Source organism: Trachinotus anak, unplaced genomic scaffold (assembly GCF_046630095.1).
Source record: "Trachinotus anak isolate AG129_WGS33_773 ecotype Australia unplaced genomic scaffold, CSIRO_AGI_Tana_v1 ptg000016l, whole genome shotgun sequence".
Taxonomy (NCBI): Eukaryota; Metazoa; Chordata; class Actinopteri; order Carangiformes; family Carangidae; genus Trachinotus; species Trachinotus anak.
Genome location: NW_027273867.1, coordinates 24,376,861 through 24,395,249, shown reverse-complemented (window position 1 = coordinate 24,395,249; position 18,389 = coordinate 24,376,861). Strand labels below are relative to the sequence as shown.

The 18,389-nt window shown below is 42.1% G+C and overlaps 1 protein-coding gene across 2 annotated transcripts in view; it reads left to right on the top strand.

Annotated features, from left to right (window-relative positions):
- LOC139634582 (protein MTSS 1-like) overlaps nt 1–18,389 on the top strand; it is a 49,188-nt gene that overhangs the window by 3,726 nt on the left and 27,073 nt on the right. For both annotated transcript variants that reach the window (XM_071501133.1, XM_071501132.1), the window contains exons 2-3: nt 6,299–6,360; nt 7,813–7,886. In XM_071501133.1, the coding sequence (XP_071357234.1) occupies nt 6,299–6,360; nt 7,813–7,886 (136 nt within the window). The remainder of the gene's footprint in view (nt 1–6,298; nt 6,361–7,812; nt 7,887–18,389) is intronic.

The following is an 18,389-nucleotide window of genomic DNA, read 5'->3' as shown; positions in this document are numbered from 1 at the left end:
TTAATTGTTTCAATTATTAAAAAAAAAACAAAACTGAAAAAATAAAAGCTTAAAATGAACTCTGTCTTCCCAGATGTGAAGATTTGTTGTTTTTCTTCTCTGATGGTAAATAACATTTTGGGAAGTTGGTTGGATAAACTAAACAAACACAAACAGGATTCTGGGAAATTGTGACCAGGGTGTTTTCATTACATTTAAACATCTTGTAGACTGAATCATCAGCTGGTTAATTCAGAAAATACAGACTCAGCGTTCATTGATAATGAAAATAATTGTTATTTAAACTCTACAGCATACAAGTATTTTATTTTGAAAATCACACAGAGTGAGCTGAATTAAACTGACACACCCGGCCTCAGTGTATGCCGTGTACTGTATGTATACATATAGAGTGTGTCTGGCCGCTGCTGTTCATCATCCACACGTCATTGTGCTGGTTATATTGAAGCAGACACATTACTGTTGATCCGTTTAAGTGGAACCGATCGGCATGTTTTTTCCCCGGAGGAGAAACTGGCTCATCCTCTCACACTGTGAGCTGCTTTCCACCGAGCTGACGAGACACTGAACTGAAGCTGTGGGATCAGATCAGATCAGTGTGTCTGTGACATTCCTGCTGTAGCATCGTAACAACGTTTAAAGCTGCATCAAACCATTTTTGTTCAGTCAGTGGCAGAAAGAAAACGAGTGTGTGTTTGTGATTGTAACTTCAATACCCTGCCCGCCTTCTTTTAGCTCTGGTTTGGTCCCTACCAACTCCGGATGGAAGCTTGTTTAGCAGTGAAAATGGCCGCCTCTTGTTTAAGAACCAAAACAATTAGCTAAAAGAGGCTAAAAGCTACTTAGCTACTTAATTCTTGGTATTTTCATCTTTTCATTATTTTTTAATTGATTGTCGGGATCAGGTACTTTTCTTACTGCAGGTTGTAACGGTGATATGTGCACATCGGTCAGCAGATGACGGCAATCCTTGAATCATAAGTGTACATTCACTTAGTTTAGAGCTCTGACAGCCTGGGGATAGGAACTGTTCTCAAGTCTGTTACTTTGGCTTTTGATGCACCTGTCCCACCTGCCAGGGGGCAGGAGGGTGAACAGGTGATGTCCAGGAGGGTGAAGACCTGGCTTTAGGGTGGAGGTCAGGCTTTTAGGGAATGTATTATCTTAATAAGTGTCCTCACAGCTAATGTAAAACAAGAATGTTTGTGTGTGTGTGTGTGTATTAGCTGAATGCTAATCACCATTTATCTTGGGCTGAGCCGTCACGTCTGAGCTAAAATAATCCTGCTCTCTCTCTTTTTTCTTTTTTTTTTTTTTTTTGTGGGGGGGCGGGGCCTGCTGTTGTAAGTGGTGTATCAGTATTGAGATCGTCATGGAAACATCACGGACAGAGCTGCTGCCGCTCGGCCAAATGGGTCACTGTGTTTTAGTTTTGTGTGGAGTTAAACTGATGTTTCCTGCTCTGGTCTCTGTTGCAGCTCTGATGTGTTTATTATCTGACGTCAGCTGGTTTTTCAAAGGTGACGCTGTCGATCTCAATTCTTCAACATGTTGCTGGAGTTGTTGTGCAAAGGCCTTTAACAACTGTTAAACCCAATAATCACGTCTTTGTGAAACAGAACCACCTGTCAGTCATGGAAAGATTTGAGAGGGAATTTAATTAAATTTAGTCATTTATTATCTTTTATAAGTTAAAATCTGTTAAATCCAACAAACTCTTTCCCTTGTTTTGCTTCTAAAGTTAGTTTTTTAAAAATGATACAACAATCTGATCAATATACTTTTTACACTTTCATATAGTTCTAGATTAATTATTTTTTTTTAATAAACAGACCAATCGGTGAATAGACTACATCTTGAAACAGGTAAACAAATTCATAAATAGATGTTTTAATCAATACCTGATAATAATTTAGTTATCTGGATGTAGATTCTGCTTCATCAGTCTTGTCTTTATTAATTAATGAAATACAATATAAGGTTTTTAATATTCACTTAAAGCTCTTATATTTGAAGGGAAATACGCTGGTGTGTGTTCTTGCTAAGAGTTAGATGAGAGGATCGATATGTAAATATGAAGCTGCAGCCAGCAGCTGGTTAGCTTAGCTGCACTGGCTTTATTCGAAGGTGAGAAAATCCTGTGGTGTTATATGTGGGTCTGTGAGTCTCCACTGGTTGTATGGAGAAATAGTCCAGCACAGAAACCGCTGTCAAATCACAACTTGTTGTCTTGTGTGGATTAAAGAAAAGAGAAATAATGTGATAATAAGTGAGTTTTAATGAGATGTTTCCTCCTTCTGTCCAGTCTTTATGCTCAGGTTCATTTTTACTTCTCATCTCATCAAATCAGTGCATTTCCCAAAACTGTTCCTTTATGGTTAAATTCATGTTCTGGTTCCACTGTTGTTGAAGCCACCCTGCAGTTTCCCTTCATCTACAGTAGCTGCCTGATATTCCTGCAATGGTAATCCACCCCCGCTGTGAGTCCACCTGAGGACCCTTAGTGAGAAAGGAGATGCTGTTCCACAGTAGAATTTAAAACCTGGACAAATATTAACTGATTTCCTCAGGCTTTTCTTTATTATCTTCGACACCACGTTAAAAACGGCTCTGCTGCAGCCTGAGAAATCAGATCTGTGTCGTTATCTCATCAGATCAGTGAGGAGGAAGAAACAAACAGGGATTTCTCTGTGTAAAGCCTGTGCAGTCGTTCACAGAGCCAAAACAAACAGAGCGGTGCATTCCTGAAGGACCAGCAGGCTGCTGCTGCTGCTGCTGCCTCCGGTTGTTGCCACGGTGACAATTTATGTCCTCAGTGACTGATAGATGCAGTGGCCCTGCCCTCGCCTCGGTGTGTGTGTTTGTGTCCGAGAGAGAGAGAGAGAGAGAGGGAGAGAGAGAGGGAGAGAGAGAGGGTGGATGTGATGAGATGTGAGTGTATATACACAGTATAACAGAGAGCTCATGACTAATGATTAATAAAGAGCAGGAAGGTAAAATGAGTGTATGAGAAAAATAGAAAGATGGTGTTTGTGTGTGTGTGTGTGTGTGTGTGTGTGTGTGTGTGTTTGTGTTTGTGTGTGTTCGCCTAAAAGAAAATATGTGTGCATTGAATATGAAAGAGACACTAAGAGAAACAAAGAAAGCAGCAGATGTATGACACAGAAAAGTATGTATGTGTGTGTGTGTGTGTGTGTGTGTGTGCGCGTGTGCGTGCATGCGTGCGTGCATGCGTGTGTGTGTTTGGGTGAGGATGCATGCACGTGTGACCCTCCCTTCCTCACAAATCCTTCTCTGTCTGAAGCCTCTCTGGTGCTGCAGCAGCAGCAGCAGCGGCAGCGTTACTGTAGCAACGGTAGCCAGGCGATGACGCTGGGCATCACTCTCACAAACAGAACGAGGCTGAACACACCCAGCTGCACTGGTAGAGAGGAACGAGGGTGATGCAAAAAAAAAAAGGAAAAAAAGGCAACGCCCTCAAAGCAGCAGAGGAGTGAAGGTGTTTCAGCTGAAGCAGCAGAGAGATGTTACAGTGTGTTTGATTATAATATCCATCAGTCATGTGTATGTTGAGAGGTAGAGATCCACAGTCCTCACTGTGTAATTCATTATTAAATTCAAGGTTCTTGTACTTTATTTTTCATTTTCTGATTCTGTTCTTCTCCACTGCAGGAAAATATTTGACTTTTTACTCCATTACATTTATTGGACAACTTTAGTTATTTTTCTGATTCAGACAAAATATAATCAACAAATAAATGATGATGTGTTGTTGTAGGTTAAGGAAAGACTTTTACACCCAGGAGTAAATAAAGTTCCAGCTCCAACATTAAATGGATTTTCGCACATTAATGCATCAATCATTATAATGCAGTACTTTGACTTGTGACAGTATTTTTACACAGTGATATTGTTATAGTATTTCTTTTTCCAGGTAGTCGCATATGGGTGTGTAGCTGGTGTAAGGTCCCAACAACACAACAAGATGGATCTCAGAAAGGAAACCAGAATGTTGTACTGAAACGACTGTAACTCACTCACTCAGTTCGGCAAACTCCAACTGCTGGAGACTGATTTTAGCTCTGGCTGCTCTTCAGAATGTATTTTTGCACCAAACATGGATTTAGTTTCTGATCTCTAACAGAGACAGAGGTCGCAGCATAAGCGGGTCTTTTCTCTTAATCTACATATGGCATGTGAATATTGTGATAAAATAGGCATGAAAAAACCCCTAATCTATCCTTCAGTGCAAACGTCTGTACCATGTAATGCAGGCCACTGTGTGCACTGCACAGGTCTGATGGAGGAGATGGGGCTACACTTAAGTTTCTGTTCTGTTCTGTTGAATTCTGACTCAGTCCTGCTATAAATAATTTGAAAACGCTCACGGTTCCCTGTGTGTGAATAACTAAGATCCCAATACTACTGCTTTAAAGGTCCATATCATATAAAGGTAGATGTCCATGTGTTTGTGATCATAAAGCAGGTCTAGGTTCTATATTAATACTGTGAGAGTATCAAAGCCTCAGTCCACAGAGAAATGCACACAGCCTGTATTCAGACACTGAGCCTTAAAACCAGCCATCAGGACTTTGTGATGTCACAACAAAACAGCCACTCCCCTCAGCCATGCCCCAAGCCCCGCCCACCTGGACCCACCAGCCAACCTTGCAGGGTTTGGTTTCTCTGAGTGTTTACCTGAAGTCTGCTATATTTTTATTGGCTCAGAGCCTCTCCTCTGATTGGCTGAAACAACAAATGTATCTTCTGATGGATATCAACTCTAATAAAACACAGGAGAAGTGTAAACTATAGCACACAAACAATCCAGGATACAAAAAAAAAGATAATGGTCAAGAAAAGTTTTTTCATGCTTGAGCCTTTGTGAGTTTACTTTCACTAATTCTGATGATATTGCACCAAAGGGTTTTTGTTCAGACGACGCTGGATCATGACTGTAATCAGCAGGGTTCAAGACATTTTCAGACTGTGCAGCCTGAGTTTTGTTCTCACGTTTCAGTTTCTATTTACTCCCCATCATTAAACCACCATCATTAAACAAACCATCTGAGACAAACTCGCCCAAACCCAAAACAGCACTTGTTTATTTTCAGTATATACAGAAGAAAAAAAAAATGTTTTTCACTAAAGAGCTTTATTTTATGTTTTATTTTTTTTGTAGGATTTTTGTGGTATTTTCAGAAATGGGTGTAAATTGGTGACACAGTTGTGAGTCTAGACTACAGCCTCCACTGACGCCTCAGATCTTTCACTGCAGTAAAAAAAAAAAAGAAGCCCCACCCATCCTGAAAACATCAGGGGACTCCTGCTGACATTAGAAGCGTACCCCAGTTTCTCGTGCCTTTGTGTGTTTGGCTGCAGAGACTCAGCGTTTCCCTCCACGCAGCCTCGTTTGTGAACACACATGATCCAGTGGTGCAGTACCGCACTGCAGTGTCTGCCGCCTTTATTCCTGTCTCGTATTGAACCCGGTCACTGGACCCAAACTGCGTCTGCATACCTGGGGGCGCTTGTTTGGCCTCCTCTAAATGGGCTGTGGTGGGCGGGGGTGTATGGATCTGCGATATTGATCCGTCTCCGTGTTTTCTGTCTGATGCTCAGGATTTATGTGTTTTGGCTGAGGAGCCACACACCAGAAAACTTTACATGGAGATGAGTTAATCTTTGTGTTTCCTGGTTTTTCTCCAAACTGACATCACATTTCCCATCAGTCCTGTCACTTTATCACCACTGACACTGACATTATTATCGACCTGTGGTGTTTTAGTCACTGCAACATTTGTCAAATTTGAAATGATCACGACACGATTTTATAACCGTTTAGAATAACAAGTTTAAAATCTGCACAGGCCTTTACAGGAGGTCAGTTTACATTAAGAAAGGAAATCCAGTTTAATACTGAAACTAACTCATTATTTATTATTTTCATTATAAGGTTATAAGGTTACATCCTCAGGCTGCTTGTTCTGTCTGACTAACTGATTTTGTTGCCTATTTGTTTGAAATAATGGCACCAATCAGATCCAAACCCTGACGTCTGCAGATGCTCCTTTATGAGAGGGAAACAGAGCCGGCAGTGGATCGGTTCTCGGTGTGACAGTAACTGTGTTTTAGAGCTGAAGAGCTCACAGACAGTTCAACACACTCTGGACAACAGACTGTATATTATACAGAGTGTATATAATAATAATTTCTACATTCACTACTGTTCGAGCTGCTGTTATGAAGGAAAATGTTCCTGATGTAATTCAAATATTTATCTTCTCTCTGTGTTCAGGGCAGTTACCCCGTCTGGGACGACTTCATCAGCAAGGCCAGCAAACTACAGTCACAGCTCAGGTAACACACACACACACACACACACACACACAGTGCTAGTACTGTATTACTAAAAGTCTAATGTCAGATTCATTGTATTATTTTAATCAAACACTTCACTCCAGGCTACAAAACAGCTTTAAAACCTGTAGCAGATGTTTCATGTTCATTATTTCATTCCTCTCACTGAGGTTTGACTGGGATGTTTTTACTCACTGGTCGTTCCAACAGGCAGCACGTTAAAGGTAAATGTGTGCGCTGGTGGTACACAAAGATACACACATGTTGAGACTGTGTTCAACCCGAGCTCATGAAAATCCAATCAGTCGCTTCATTAAGTGTTTAAATGTCAGGCTCACCTCTGCTCTGTCACCTCGTCTCCGACTACACACACACACACACACACACACACACACACACGGAAAAGTGTGCACGTACAAACTGCAAACATACACTTGAACCCCACTGCATCATGGGAAATACATACACACATACACACTCACTCTCACACCTCTTCCAGTCATTAACCACCTACCACCGCCCACCCACACACACACATGCACATGCACAACTCAATTAACCTTCGGTGGCTGGCAGAGATTAATGATGCTACCATAAAGTCATTATCAGTGAGATGGATCAGTCGCAGCCTCCAGAGACTCTGCACTGTCCAGGGGTCACCAGAGGTCAAAGCTGATTGCAAACATTGTGACTGCAGCTCTGCTCCTCTTCCTCACCCTGTGTCTACATAGTCAGTGTTTGTCTGGGTGTTCTGGCTTTTCAGTTCAGTTCAGTTCAGTTCTTATCAATGCAGAGCACTTTACATGACTGCCAGAACATATCACACCTTCCAGACAAACTGCTGCAGGTTCAGGTTATTTCACCATGAAAATCAACTTGAAATTCATTTTAAAATTCAGGTCATTTTGGGAAACACTCAAAATTTGAATCATCTTCTGAACTGACAAAAATACTGCATGATACTAAAATAATTAATGAGTTAATTGCCCTCTGGCTTGTATTTTTCAAAAACAGTGATTGTATGTTGTAACTCTTGTTGGAGCGTCTCTCGGTGCATGAAAAAGGTTGATTTTCTGGAGTGGAACAATCACTGAAGACCAGTCGTAGCTAATCAACACTGTCAGTGGAGAAAACAGTAAATACTCCACTTTAAATTCAAATGTCTTAATGAAAGGTCAATATCATTTGTTACAGCTGAGGTAAATTATAAAAATGAGACTGATGTATTTCAACCAGACATGAAGACAGGAGGTGATGTCAGGAGACATTTATAAAACATCTGGATTACCAGAGGTGAAATGCTCTGTCTCTAAATGACAGCATCTGCATCCTACTACACTTTGAACAACTTCTACTCTGACAAATATTTGACATAGAAACCAGAGTTAACTGATGTTTTATAGGATGTCTCCATGGAAACCAAACGTTTCTCTGTTCTGTTTCTGTTCCCAGGACGACGGTTGTGGCGGTAGCAGCCTTCCTGGACGCCTTTCAGAAGGTGGCCGACCTGGCAACCAACAGCCGAGGTAGGATGCTAATATGTGTGTGTGTGTGTGTGTGTGTGTGTGTGTGTGTGTACTGTTTTATCTATTATAGCCTACTTGTGATGAAGGTGAATGGATAATGGATGTTGCCGGACTTCTTTGGCTTCTTTTGGTTTTCTTTGGCTGCTACAGTAGAAACACTCTGTTGGCCTTTGTGTGATCAGTTGAACGATCAGTTGAACGATCAGCTGTCTCCTGATTTGTCGTCCTCGGTCACAGGAGCCTCAGGACGTCTCAGTGTTCTGTGTTGTCATTGTTGTGAAGCTGTTTGCACGTTTTCTATTGATTTGTACTTTCCTATTATTGACAAATGATCAGAGGTGGCTGTCCTCCTGATCACTGGACTGGAATATCGATAGAGGTCACTTCCTGGATTGATTCAATGAAGCAGGAAGCCTTGATGGGCAGCTCGGTTTGTTTCCTGTTCAGTATTTATCTCAGTGGAAACCTCTGTGGAGAGCTGCTGAAGAATCCTGTGGGTTCTGTTTCAGTGAACCTACATCTTCAAGGTGTGTGTGTATGTGTGTGTATTTGTGTGTGTGTGTGTCAGTCCACAGTGCTGGATGTAGGCCAGCTTCCTGTCGAGGTGACTTGCTGTCACAATGACAACATCAGCTGAGGAAACAATCAGTCACTGCCGCGATGATTCTAGGGCTGTGGGTCACAGTCGCTCTGTAATTGACTGGTGTGTGTGTGTGTGTGTGTGTGTGTGTGTGTGTGTGCGTGTGTGCATTCGCTGTTACACCTGGAGCAGTGTGCAGAATTATTGGTTTCTCTCAGCGACTGTTGGGACGATTAGAGGTCTGTGGAGCCACAACCCAACATGCCTGACTTCCTCCTCCACTGCTCCTTGTCCTCCTCACATCTCTGATCCACAGAAGAAAACAGTGGCTGTTACTCACTGCATCTTTTTATATATATATATATATATATATATATATATATATATATATATATATATATATATATATATATATATATATATAAAAAAAACTTTAATTCCTTAAGAGTTTTAAAAAATCACATATTCTAAAAAGCATGATGATGATGATGATGATGATGAGGAGGAGGAGCATTAGAGACAAATAGATGCTGCAGTTGTCTTTGAGCTTTGTTCTTGTTTGAGCTGTGAACAGTGAGTCAGCTCTGATAGATGTGTTGAATTATTGAATTGAAGAAGTCAGTGAAGAAGTCAGTGCTACCAGTAAACCCAGTCTGGCCCTTTATATACCAGCACAGGAGGGAGGAGGAACAGAGAGCACGCAGGGAGGCCGGGCTTGAACGGGCAAAGTATGAAATTTTAGAAATGACTGGATTAGACGGAGTTTATAGAAAAAAACACAAAGAGATGATGATGATGATGATGTGCAGAAGAGGAACGGATGGCATAGAGAGAGGAGGAAGAGGAGGTAGAGGAGAGAGATAGAGGCCAGATGGTGGTGGGGGAAGAGAGAGAGGGATGATGAAAAAGATAGATGGAGGGGGGGAGGGAGGCTGTTGGCTGTCATGTCCAGGCGGCTGCTGCTGCTGGTGCTCATAGCAACAAGATGGAAATCACTGCAGGATTCAGGCTCTATCTGTCTATCTATCTATCTATCTATCTATCTGTCTGTCTGTCTGTCTGTCTGTCTATCGTTCTTTCTATCATTCTATCTATAGATGTATTGATCTATCTTGCTATCTATGAAAGATAACAACCGTCTAGAAAGGGAAGGCTTGAAGACTATTAATTTGAAAAACCTGCAGGAAGTGTTGAGTTTCATTTGCTATGCCTCTAGTATTAGTTTTCTTAATTAAATATGCAATTTGAACGCTTTTTATTTTGTTTGTGACGGGCCTCTGTAGAGGCCTTTTCTCATTAGTTGTAACATTCATGTATCGTATCATCAGCAGGAAAATGAAGAACGTGAGGAAGTCAGAGAAACAAGCTGCACAATAATTAGATTTAGTTTCCACTCAGACACAAAAGACAAAGTCGCTGTGTGTGGGTTCAGCCCAGGTTATATGTGCATTCGTTTTGTTCTCCCACGGGAAGTTTCCACTTAGACTGTGTAAGTGTTGACAGTTGGAACAGATGCAAATATTCAGTCTAAAGTGGAGGATTGTTATCACTCACACACACACACACTCACACACACACACTGTGGAGATAAGGCACTGCGGGTGTCCTCCTCTCTCTACCTGACACTGTTTTTGTGTGTGTGTGTGTGTGTGTGCTGGACCGTGGTTGCCACAGCAACCTGCTGCCGGGGAGGATTTCGTTCTGAGGTGAGGGCCGGTTGAGGGTCGTCGCTCTGACAGGGGCCACGTCAATATGTCAACACCTGGTAACTGGGTTGGACAGAGGAGGAAGAGGAGGAGGAGGAAGGAGAAGGGATTGGAGGCGATGAGAGGGTGAAAAGAAAGGGACGACAGGAAGTGCAGGGAAAGGAGGAGAACGTGAGATGAGAAAAGTGTAGAGAAGAGTGAAAGATGGGAGGAAGAGGAGGAGAGAGAACAAGAGGGGGAAGGAGAGGAGGCGAGGAAGAAAAGGAGGAACCTGACATAAATAACTGGAGGAAGAAGGAAAATAAAGACATGATGACAAAAAGGAAGAGGAAGGGAAGAAGTTTAGGAGAAGAGAACAAGATGGAGGAGGAAGAAGAGGATACTTTCCTCTTCTTCCTCCTCCATCTTGAGAGAGAGGAAGGTTAGCAGAGAGGAAGGTTAGCAGTGTCTCGGCTGATAGCAGCTGATAATTAATGAAGCGTTAGCGTTGCATTGAGCCTAACTGCCACCTGTAAAATCTACAGTGAGCAGGCCAGATGTTATTTTGGGTTAAAACCTTCCCCCCATGTTGTGGTGTGAGTGGAGCAGCAGGAGTTTTTATCCTGCTGCTCCACTCACACCAGTAAAGACAAGCACCAGCATCACGTCCAGCTACGACAGCAGGAATATGAATCACCAGAGTTTCTTCAAAACTGTGACATGACCTTTATTTATTCATGTGAGATAATTAAACATCTCATTACGGAGCCATGGACGTTAATCTGCTGCTGCAGCGGCCTCCACTCCTCTGGCTTCAGGTGTTTGAACCTGGCTGAAGGGATTTCTTCTTATTCATAAGAGCTTTAGTGAGGTCCAGCACTTATGCTGGGTCAACAGTCCAGTTCATCCCAGAGGTGCTGGACCAGGTTGATCTCAGGGCTCAGCACTGGCTCGGTCCTGTTAGGGTCTCTGTTAAATACCAGTCCAGTTAAATTCATCTGTGTGTAGCTTCAGTTAAAAGCTGCATCAAAGCTGATACAGAATATGAAACGTCAAACACTGCAGGTGTAGCTGCAAACATGATGTGCAGCTTTTAGCAGGTGAGGAAAAAAAAACAGTTAACCAGTCTCACCTGTTGGATTGTGTACAGAGTGTGAGGTGGGTGTAAAGTGCACAGTGCTTGTAAACGTGTGTTGTGTTAGACAGACTGTAGTGAAAGTAAATCCCTGTGGAGGCTGCTGCAGTCAGTGTCCGCAGTGTGTGTGTGTGTGTGTGTGTGTGTGTGTGTGTGTGTGTGTGTGTTCGGTCTTCAGCAGCTCACAGATGGCCTCCTTTGGCAGCTCATCATTTAATGATGTCATCTCAGGCGCAGGTGAGTGATGTCATATCTGCAGTGTCCACGCAGCAGCGTTTTTAGGATTTTCATCAAGGTCAGATGGAGACACACACTCCTCACCAAAAACACGCACTCAGCATTTCTTACATTTAAAGGAGAACTCCACTGATTTTACACATCGGAGTCTGTTTGCAGATGTTGTGGAGGTCAACGTGAGAAAAGTTGTATAAAGTCTTTTGTGGATCCAGTGATGTCAGATAAATGTCCTCAAGTGATGTCACCTGAGTCTGAAAAGTGAAAATAGCATTTCTTTCCACCTCTGGGGACATCTCTTGGTGAGTAAAGAAAAGAAGTTAACAGCTGCTAATGCTAACGGTGGCGATGTAGCGATAGCAGAACTTACAAATGGCTTCTTTAACGCGCCAGAAAGTTCTTTTTACACATTTCTTTCCTGGATGTTGTTAGTTTCCAGCCTGGTTGGTAGATATGACATTATTAGATATTTTATTAAGACTCAGTGGTGTTATTTGGTCAAATATAGTTCTCCAGCGGACGACCATGACGGCGCCAGCAGAGGGTTCTGGGAGATTTGTGCCTGTCTTGCTGTGCTACATGTAAACATAGCTGGAGATAAAGTGCTGTGTGTTGAGCTTGTGATGTCATGAACGTCCGACATGATGATGATGATGACGATGATGATGATGATGATGATGATGATGATGGGACCAGACACTTGTTGCTTCTTTTTTTATCTTCACTCTTATCTTTCTGGGATCAATATTTAACAGGGTCCAGGATCAATGTTCCCAAAGGGTCATGAAATCTCTGTAGAATGAAAAATGAAACATGAATCAGAGTCACTTTGCACTTTCATCTATAGTTCAGCATCATCTACTGATGTGACTGATGTCCTCTGCACTGTGAATGTTGACTAAATGAATAATAATTTGAAATGCCAACATACTGGACATTAACGGAGCAGTTGTTCTTACAGCTGCAAAGTGAAGTGAAGAAAAATAAAATATTAGAAATTACAGACCTGTAAAATAAGAAAGAAAACATGAACTAAAACTGAAACCAAAAATTTAAAAAACCTGTGCCCTAGAAATTTATTGGAAAAAAGCTAAGAGGGTAAAGCTGTATTTGGTGCTGGCGACCAGTATAAACCAGTGGAAAAATAAATCCCAAGTGGTAAAAAACCAGTGTTTATTCGCCAAAATGCAATTTAAGCTATTTATTTCAATTTAGTTCACTAACGTTGCCACAAAAAAGAACAAAACAGCCTTAAAAATCAGATCAAAGGGGCCAGAAAATGTAAAAGTTGTACCCGGACCAGAGTTTGATCAACAGACATCACAGGAGATGTTATACTGACGGGATGATGTCAGAAGCTGAAACTGGAGTCAGGAGGCTGAAGTTACTGTAAAACCAAAGTCTCTGTTCCAGCTCCAGCTTCTTCATCCACCAGACGAGTCACAGCCGTCTCACGTGTCTCTGAAGTTCCTCCAGCGCCGAGGTCAAACGTTCACAGACACAGGCCACGACACGTCCCTGCTTATAACTGTGATCACTATTTCTATTTACTACTGCTGCCACGAGCGTGACTGCTGACTGCAGTGATATTTAAAGGGAGCTCAGCTCTCTCTGCTCCATTTAATAGTTTGATTTATGGTTTTTTTTCCTGTGGATGACTGAACCAATGAGACGCCTCATGCAGATAATTCCCAGCAGCTCTGAGGAAGTTTGCTGGAAGGAAACATTTCAGTGACAAAAAAATATTGACATTTCTTACTCTGACAGTGATCTGCACAGAGCTTTTAAATACAGAAACTTCTTTAAGTTATTGTAGAGGAAAAAGACAAATTTCCTCTCCCCCAGAAGTTGAAGAAAGTTGAAGTTGAAGGTCATATGATCACTGTCGCTGTCCATCTACCAACCAGTCCTCCAACCTGAACAACCAAACCCTTGCGGCAGGTGTACCTGACCCTGGTTGTAAAGGTAACAATAATAAACATACATACATGATACAGATTATACCTAGAGTAGCGTACCTACCTTAGTTGCCATGGTTACTCTGATAACGGTCATGTCTTGGTTAGGTTTAGGAAAAGATGGTGATTTGGGTTAAAATAAGTACTTCCTCAACATCAGACAATCTTTGTTGTCATGGTTACAATAATAACAACGAACAGTCATGGATAACAGAAACAACATAAACTGCTGCTGTCACATGGGAATCGAACACCGCTCTCCTGGGTCATATTCATCCATCCACCCCAACCTCCTCCTGACGTGGACTTTGTCACTCTATAAACTACGTCACCGCACTTTTCCCTTTGCTCCTGTCATCATCACTACGACCACTAGATATCGCCTAGCAACAAAACCTAACTATGGGTCATAGTGACCTGCTGACAGACGACCTGTGGGCTCGTTTGTTACAGGACAGTCTTCCATCTACACATGTTGGTATTTGTCATCTCATCAGCGTCTAACCCGACATGAATTTGTTGAAAAGGGTGGTTGAAAGTCAAAAGAGAGTCTTGGAATTGTGGTAAAAACCACTTCCCAGGATCCCAGGATCAGGGCTGGAGTCAAGACCACTTATGTCCCGTCCAAGCACGAGCAGTTTACTTAGGTATGAGTCCAAAACAGTCGAGTCAAGACTGAGTCCAAATGGGATCAAGTCCAACCCCAGACTGAGTCAGAAAAGGATTAAAAACAAGTCAAGGCCAAGAAAATAAACACTGCCCCTTTATTATTTCTGCTCTTGTCTTCCTGTTCTTCACAGTAAGAGTCGACTGTCATATAAAGTCAAACCCGTCCGCACGACCCTTTGAATTTAGACACGTTTGAAATGTGAAGGAAACACAACAGCAGCTCTGAATGTGTGAATTCTTTCCTCTTATGGCTGCTACGTGGCAAAGTCACAGTGGCTCATGGTGGGAAACTGACAGTTGGGACCAGTGAAGCTGCAGCGGTAACACTGGTCCATGCTGAGGAGCACGTGATGGTTTCTCTGCTGAAACCTGATCATGAGTCAGTTTTATAGACGAAGCTCCAGGTGCTCGTCGTCATGTGCTGTTTAATGTGAGAGCAGAGCTGAAGTGACTGCCAGCAGCAGCAGTGTGTGGTCTTAAAGGGGCCTTATTATGGAATGGCATCGCCACGGCAACAGCAGCAGATGCCTGGTTTGGCGTCACACAGAATGTGATCCTCATATGACTGAGTGCAGATGTGAGGATCTACTGTTAATATTCTAGTGTTGATATTTAGCAGCCGCAACAAACAGCAGCTGCTGATGACAACATCTGGTTCTGGGCAAAATAATCCATTTAACACCAGAGTTTATGTCGGTGAAAACCGACTGTGTACTGAGGGCTATGAACACTGAGAAAATCGCGAGCATGCATTAGTTTCAAGTTTTTTTTTCTTTGCCCAAAAAATGCAAGTAAATATGTAAAAACTATAAACTTTTATTGCCAGGAAATACAATTTAATTCAGTCATTTACCATTAAATCAGATAATAATTTATTTCTTATAATCTCTCAGCTCTGAGTCTGTCTCTGTACACAGGAACATACCTGCTGTCTGTGTGAGTCAGCCCGAGGGTGTGTTTGAATTATTAACCAGGGCTACCCAGCAGGTGAGACTGTGTGTGTTTTCTTTTCATCTCCTGCACAAACTGCTCCTAATTAGTTATGAGGCCCCACCCATGTGAGGGAGCATCAGAGGGAATAATTAAGCACTCCCTCTGCAGGTCTGGACTCGGGCTGTGTGCAGGTCTCTGTGGAGGAAGACAAAGAGGGAGGGACGGGTTCGGCTCAAAGTCGCAACACAAGCTTTGTCACGTTTTAGGGTTTGATTTTGTCTTTTGAAGAAAGAGCCAGACGTCTGTTTATTCTACGTAGGAAAGGGCGTAAAAAGGAGAGGAAATAAAAAATAGACTTGTAGTGTCTGCCCCTCCAGACAGCGGCGATGTGGTGGTGGAGGGGACCAGCAGGAGGTCAGAGCCATTTGTAAAGGTTGAGCAGCTGTTAAATAATTCACCGCTACACCGTCACACTGCAGAGGTGAACTGTGTGTAGCTGCTTCACTCTGTCAGTTTCACATAACCTCATTTCATCCTCCTGAACTGAGGTTGGAGCATCGTCACTTTACATGTTAACAGCTTGTAACTGACAATAATCTTACGTTATATTAACTGACGGCAGCGAACTCTGCAGCTCTGCAGGACTTTTTATCCTAGTTCTGGGTTTGTGCTGCTGATAAACCCACTTTGCACCAGCAGCTGGTAGAGACCAAAAACAGAGCAAAAAAAACAGCAAACATTTGAGTTTGATTTGTTCGACTGTCTACAGATGCTAATGTGTCAGAGGTGGAAAAAGAAATGAACACAGCCTTAAAAACCTTTACATGCAAAGGTTTTGTCAGCCTGCCCTTTTGGCAGAACACATTGGCTGCGTCACGTGAGCTAGAGATTCAGCGTCTCGCCTGTTTTCTAACCATTTTAGCAGCTGAATGTGGAGACAGGGACATTTTCTGTCAAAAATGAATCAGAAATTAATTTATAATAAAAGGAAATCAAACATTTGAGTCACCTGCTGATGGTTATTATCCAAGGTCTATGTCGGCAGATAGAGCTGTCAGTAGCAGGCAGTGTGTTCCTGACATTAGTCAACTTCAATGATGAAAACACTGACATAAAAAAAATATAATACAGTGAGGATTATCATCTGGTGTCAGACTTGTATCCGAGCTGAGGTTCAAGGCTGGGAATCAGTTTAAAGCGAGAACAGTCTTAAATTGTTAAATTGTTTCTTTTTCCATATGAAATATTTTTCATTCATCAAAGTAAACCAAGTGAAACAGGACTAATCGGATCAATTCTACCTCAGTACTTCTCATAACGGTTCTCATATTTTAATGACACACTTTTCTCCCACATTTTTACCTGACAGTAAACTGCTCATGGGGTTGTACATGTAACCTACTAAAACCTCCTCTGCCCAGTGGCTAGTTAATGTAGATCACAGTCTCCCACACAGGAAACCCGGTTCCTCTGGAGGTCTGTGGGAGGGAAGTGATGCACTGACGGTTAATTCACATTTGATTTACATGCTGGTAGAGAACTAGAGGTGTGTGTGTGTGTGTGATTGTATGTCTTCCATCTCCAGGGAGCGATGGGAGGATCAAAGTGTGTCTGGTTTAACAGACAACAACCAATCACTAAAGAAAGAGATCTGCCCGAACAGGCTTAGTTAAAACACACACACGCACACACACCTGAGTACCCATGGCAAAATCACCGTCAACACAGAAACATAGACCTCATACACAGTTCATTACAGCCACAACACACTGTCAGTTTCCATCAGATTAACGGAGCAGTTTTATATTTAACTTAATTCACATGTAAAGCTTTAGAAACACATCATTAAGACACAGTCAGTGTATTTTCTGTGTCTGCACAGACAGAACTGAAGAGCAGAGGAGAAATCAGCATTTTTCGGTCTCAAAACAAAACGAAAACATAGACATTAAAACATAGAAAAGCATCATCCAACCTAAATACCTGAGGTTTGGTTTCTGTCTGATGTTGTTCTGTGAATTCAAAGACCTGTCAAACACTGTGATTGTGATTCAAATCAGTTTTTGTGATCTGGATATTTTAATTCAGTTATGGCCTCTGATGCAGCCTGGTTGTATTGTATCTTAATATGCAAATGAAGTGGGTGGAGCCTCTGACATATGAGGAATTTGCTTTGGTGTTTTGGTGCAAAACAGTAAACACAGTAAGAGGAAAAAAATAACAGAACATTTTTAACAATAAATGAAATATTTACAGTGAAGATGTCAGAGGTCAGAGGTCAGAGGAAGGTCGATGGGCTCTACTTCACCTGTCAACATGCGTCAGTTATTGATTTTCTAACAATTGCAACCAAACAGCACAGAATACATTTACACCTGAACACACCACATCTGGAGGTGGTCCTGCTCATCTGTGCACATTTACACCTACAGCAGCTTCACATGTGTTTCTTTATGCAGGTAAGATGTTCAGATGAAGGTATGATTTATAAAAATCATCTTAAAACTTGGAAACAAGTAAAGAACACAACACAACAGTTTCCTGTTCATGTGTTGTGGTGTTTGTCTCCACCTGATGTGTCTCAGTCCAGTGTTCCCGCTCTTTTAGCTCAGTGTTTGGTCTCCTCCAGCTCCAGAAAACGAGGCTGTGAGAGTGAAGCAGAACAGTGAAGCTGAGGGGAGCTGCAGATTGACTCCTTTCATGTTGTCATTCGATGTGATGTTACGATAAAAATATTGACCTAGCTGCTTCTTTTCTCTGTAAAACCTTTTGTAACTGATGTTTTATCTAATTGTGTTGTAGCGTTGTAGAAATAAAATGACAGTTCATGAAATTCAACCTCATTTCAAGCTGTTCTCACAGTCGGACGGTGTCTCAGAGGAGAAGTTACTGTTTTTATTAAGGTGTGTTTCACCTCCTTCATCATCAGGTTGGAAGTTTGAGACAGTCAGACTGTTGTGTTTCTCCAGGGAGCCTTTAATAGGATGTAGTAATCAGCTGTGTGTGTGTGTGTGTGTGTGTGTGTGTGTGTGTGTGTGTGTGTGTGTGTGTGTATAGTAGTAGTAGTTGTGCCTCAGGGTCTTTTGAATGGATTACAGCTCATTAAGCAGCAGACGACCAACACAGGCTGGACTGCTTCACTCTGTGTGTGTGTCTGTGTCTTGTTTTACCTTGTGTGTTTGAAGAGCCACTGCTACAAAGAGACACTTCACCTCCTCTCCCCACACACTGTTATTATCTGTGTGTGTGTGTGTGTGTGTGTGTGTGTGTGTGTGTGTGTGTTCAGCTGTAGTTAAACTGCTGTTTACT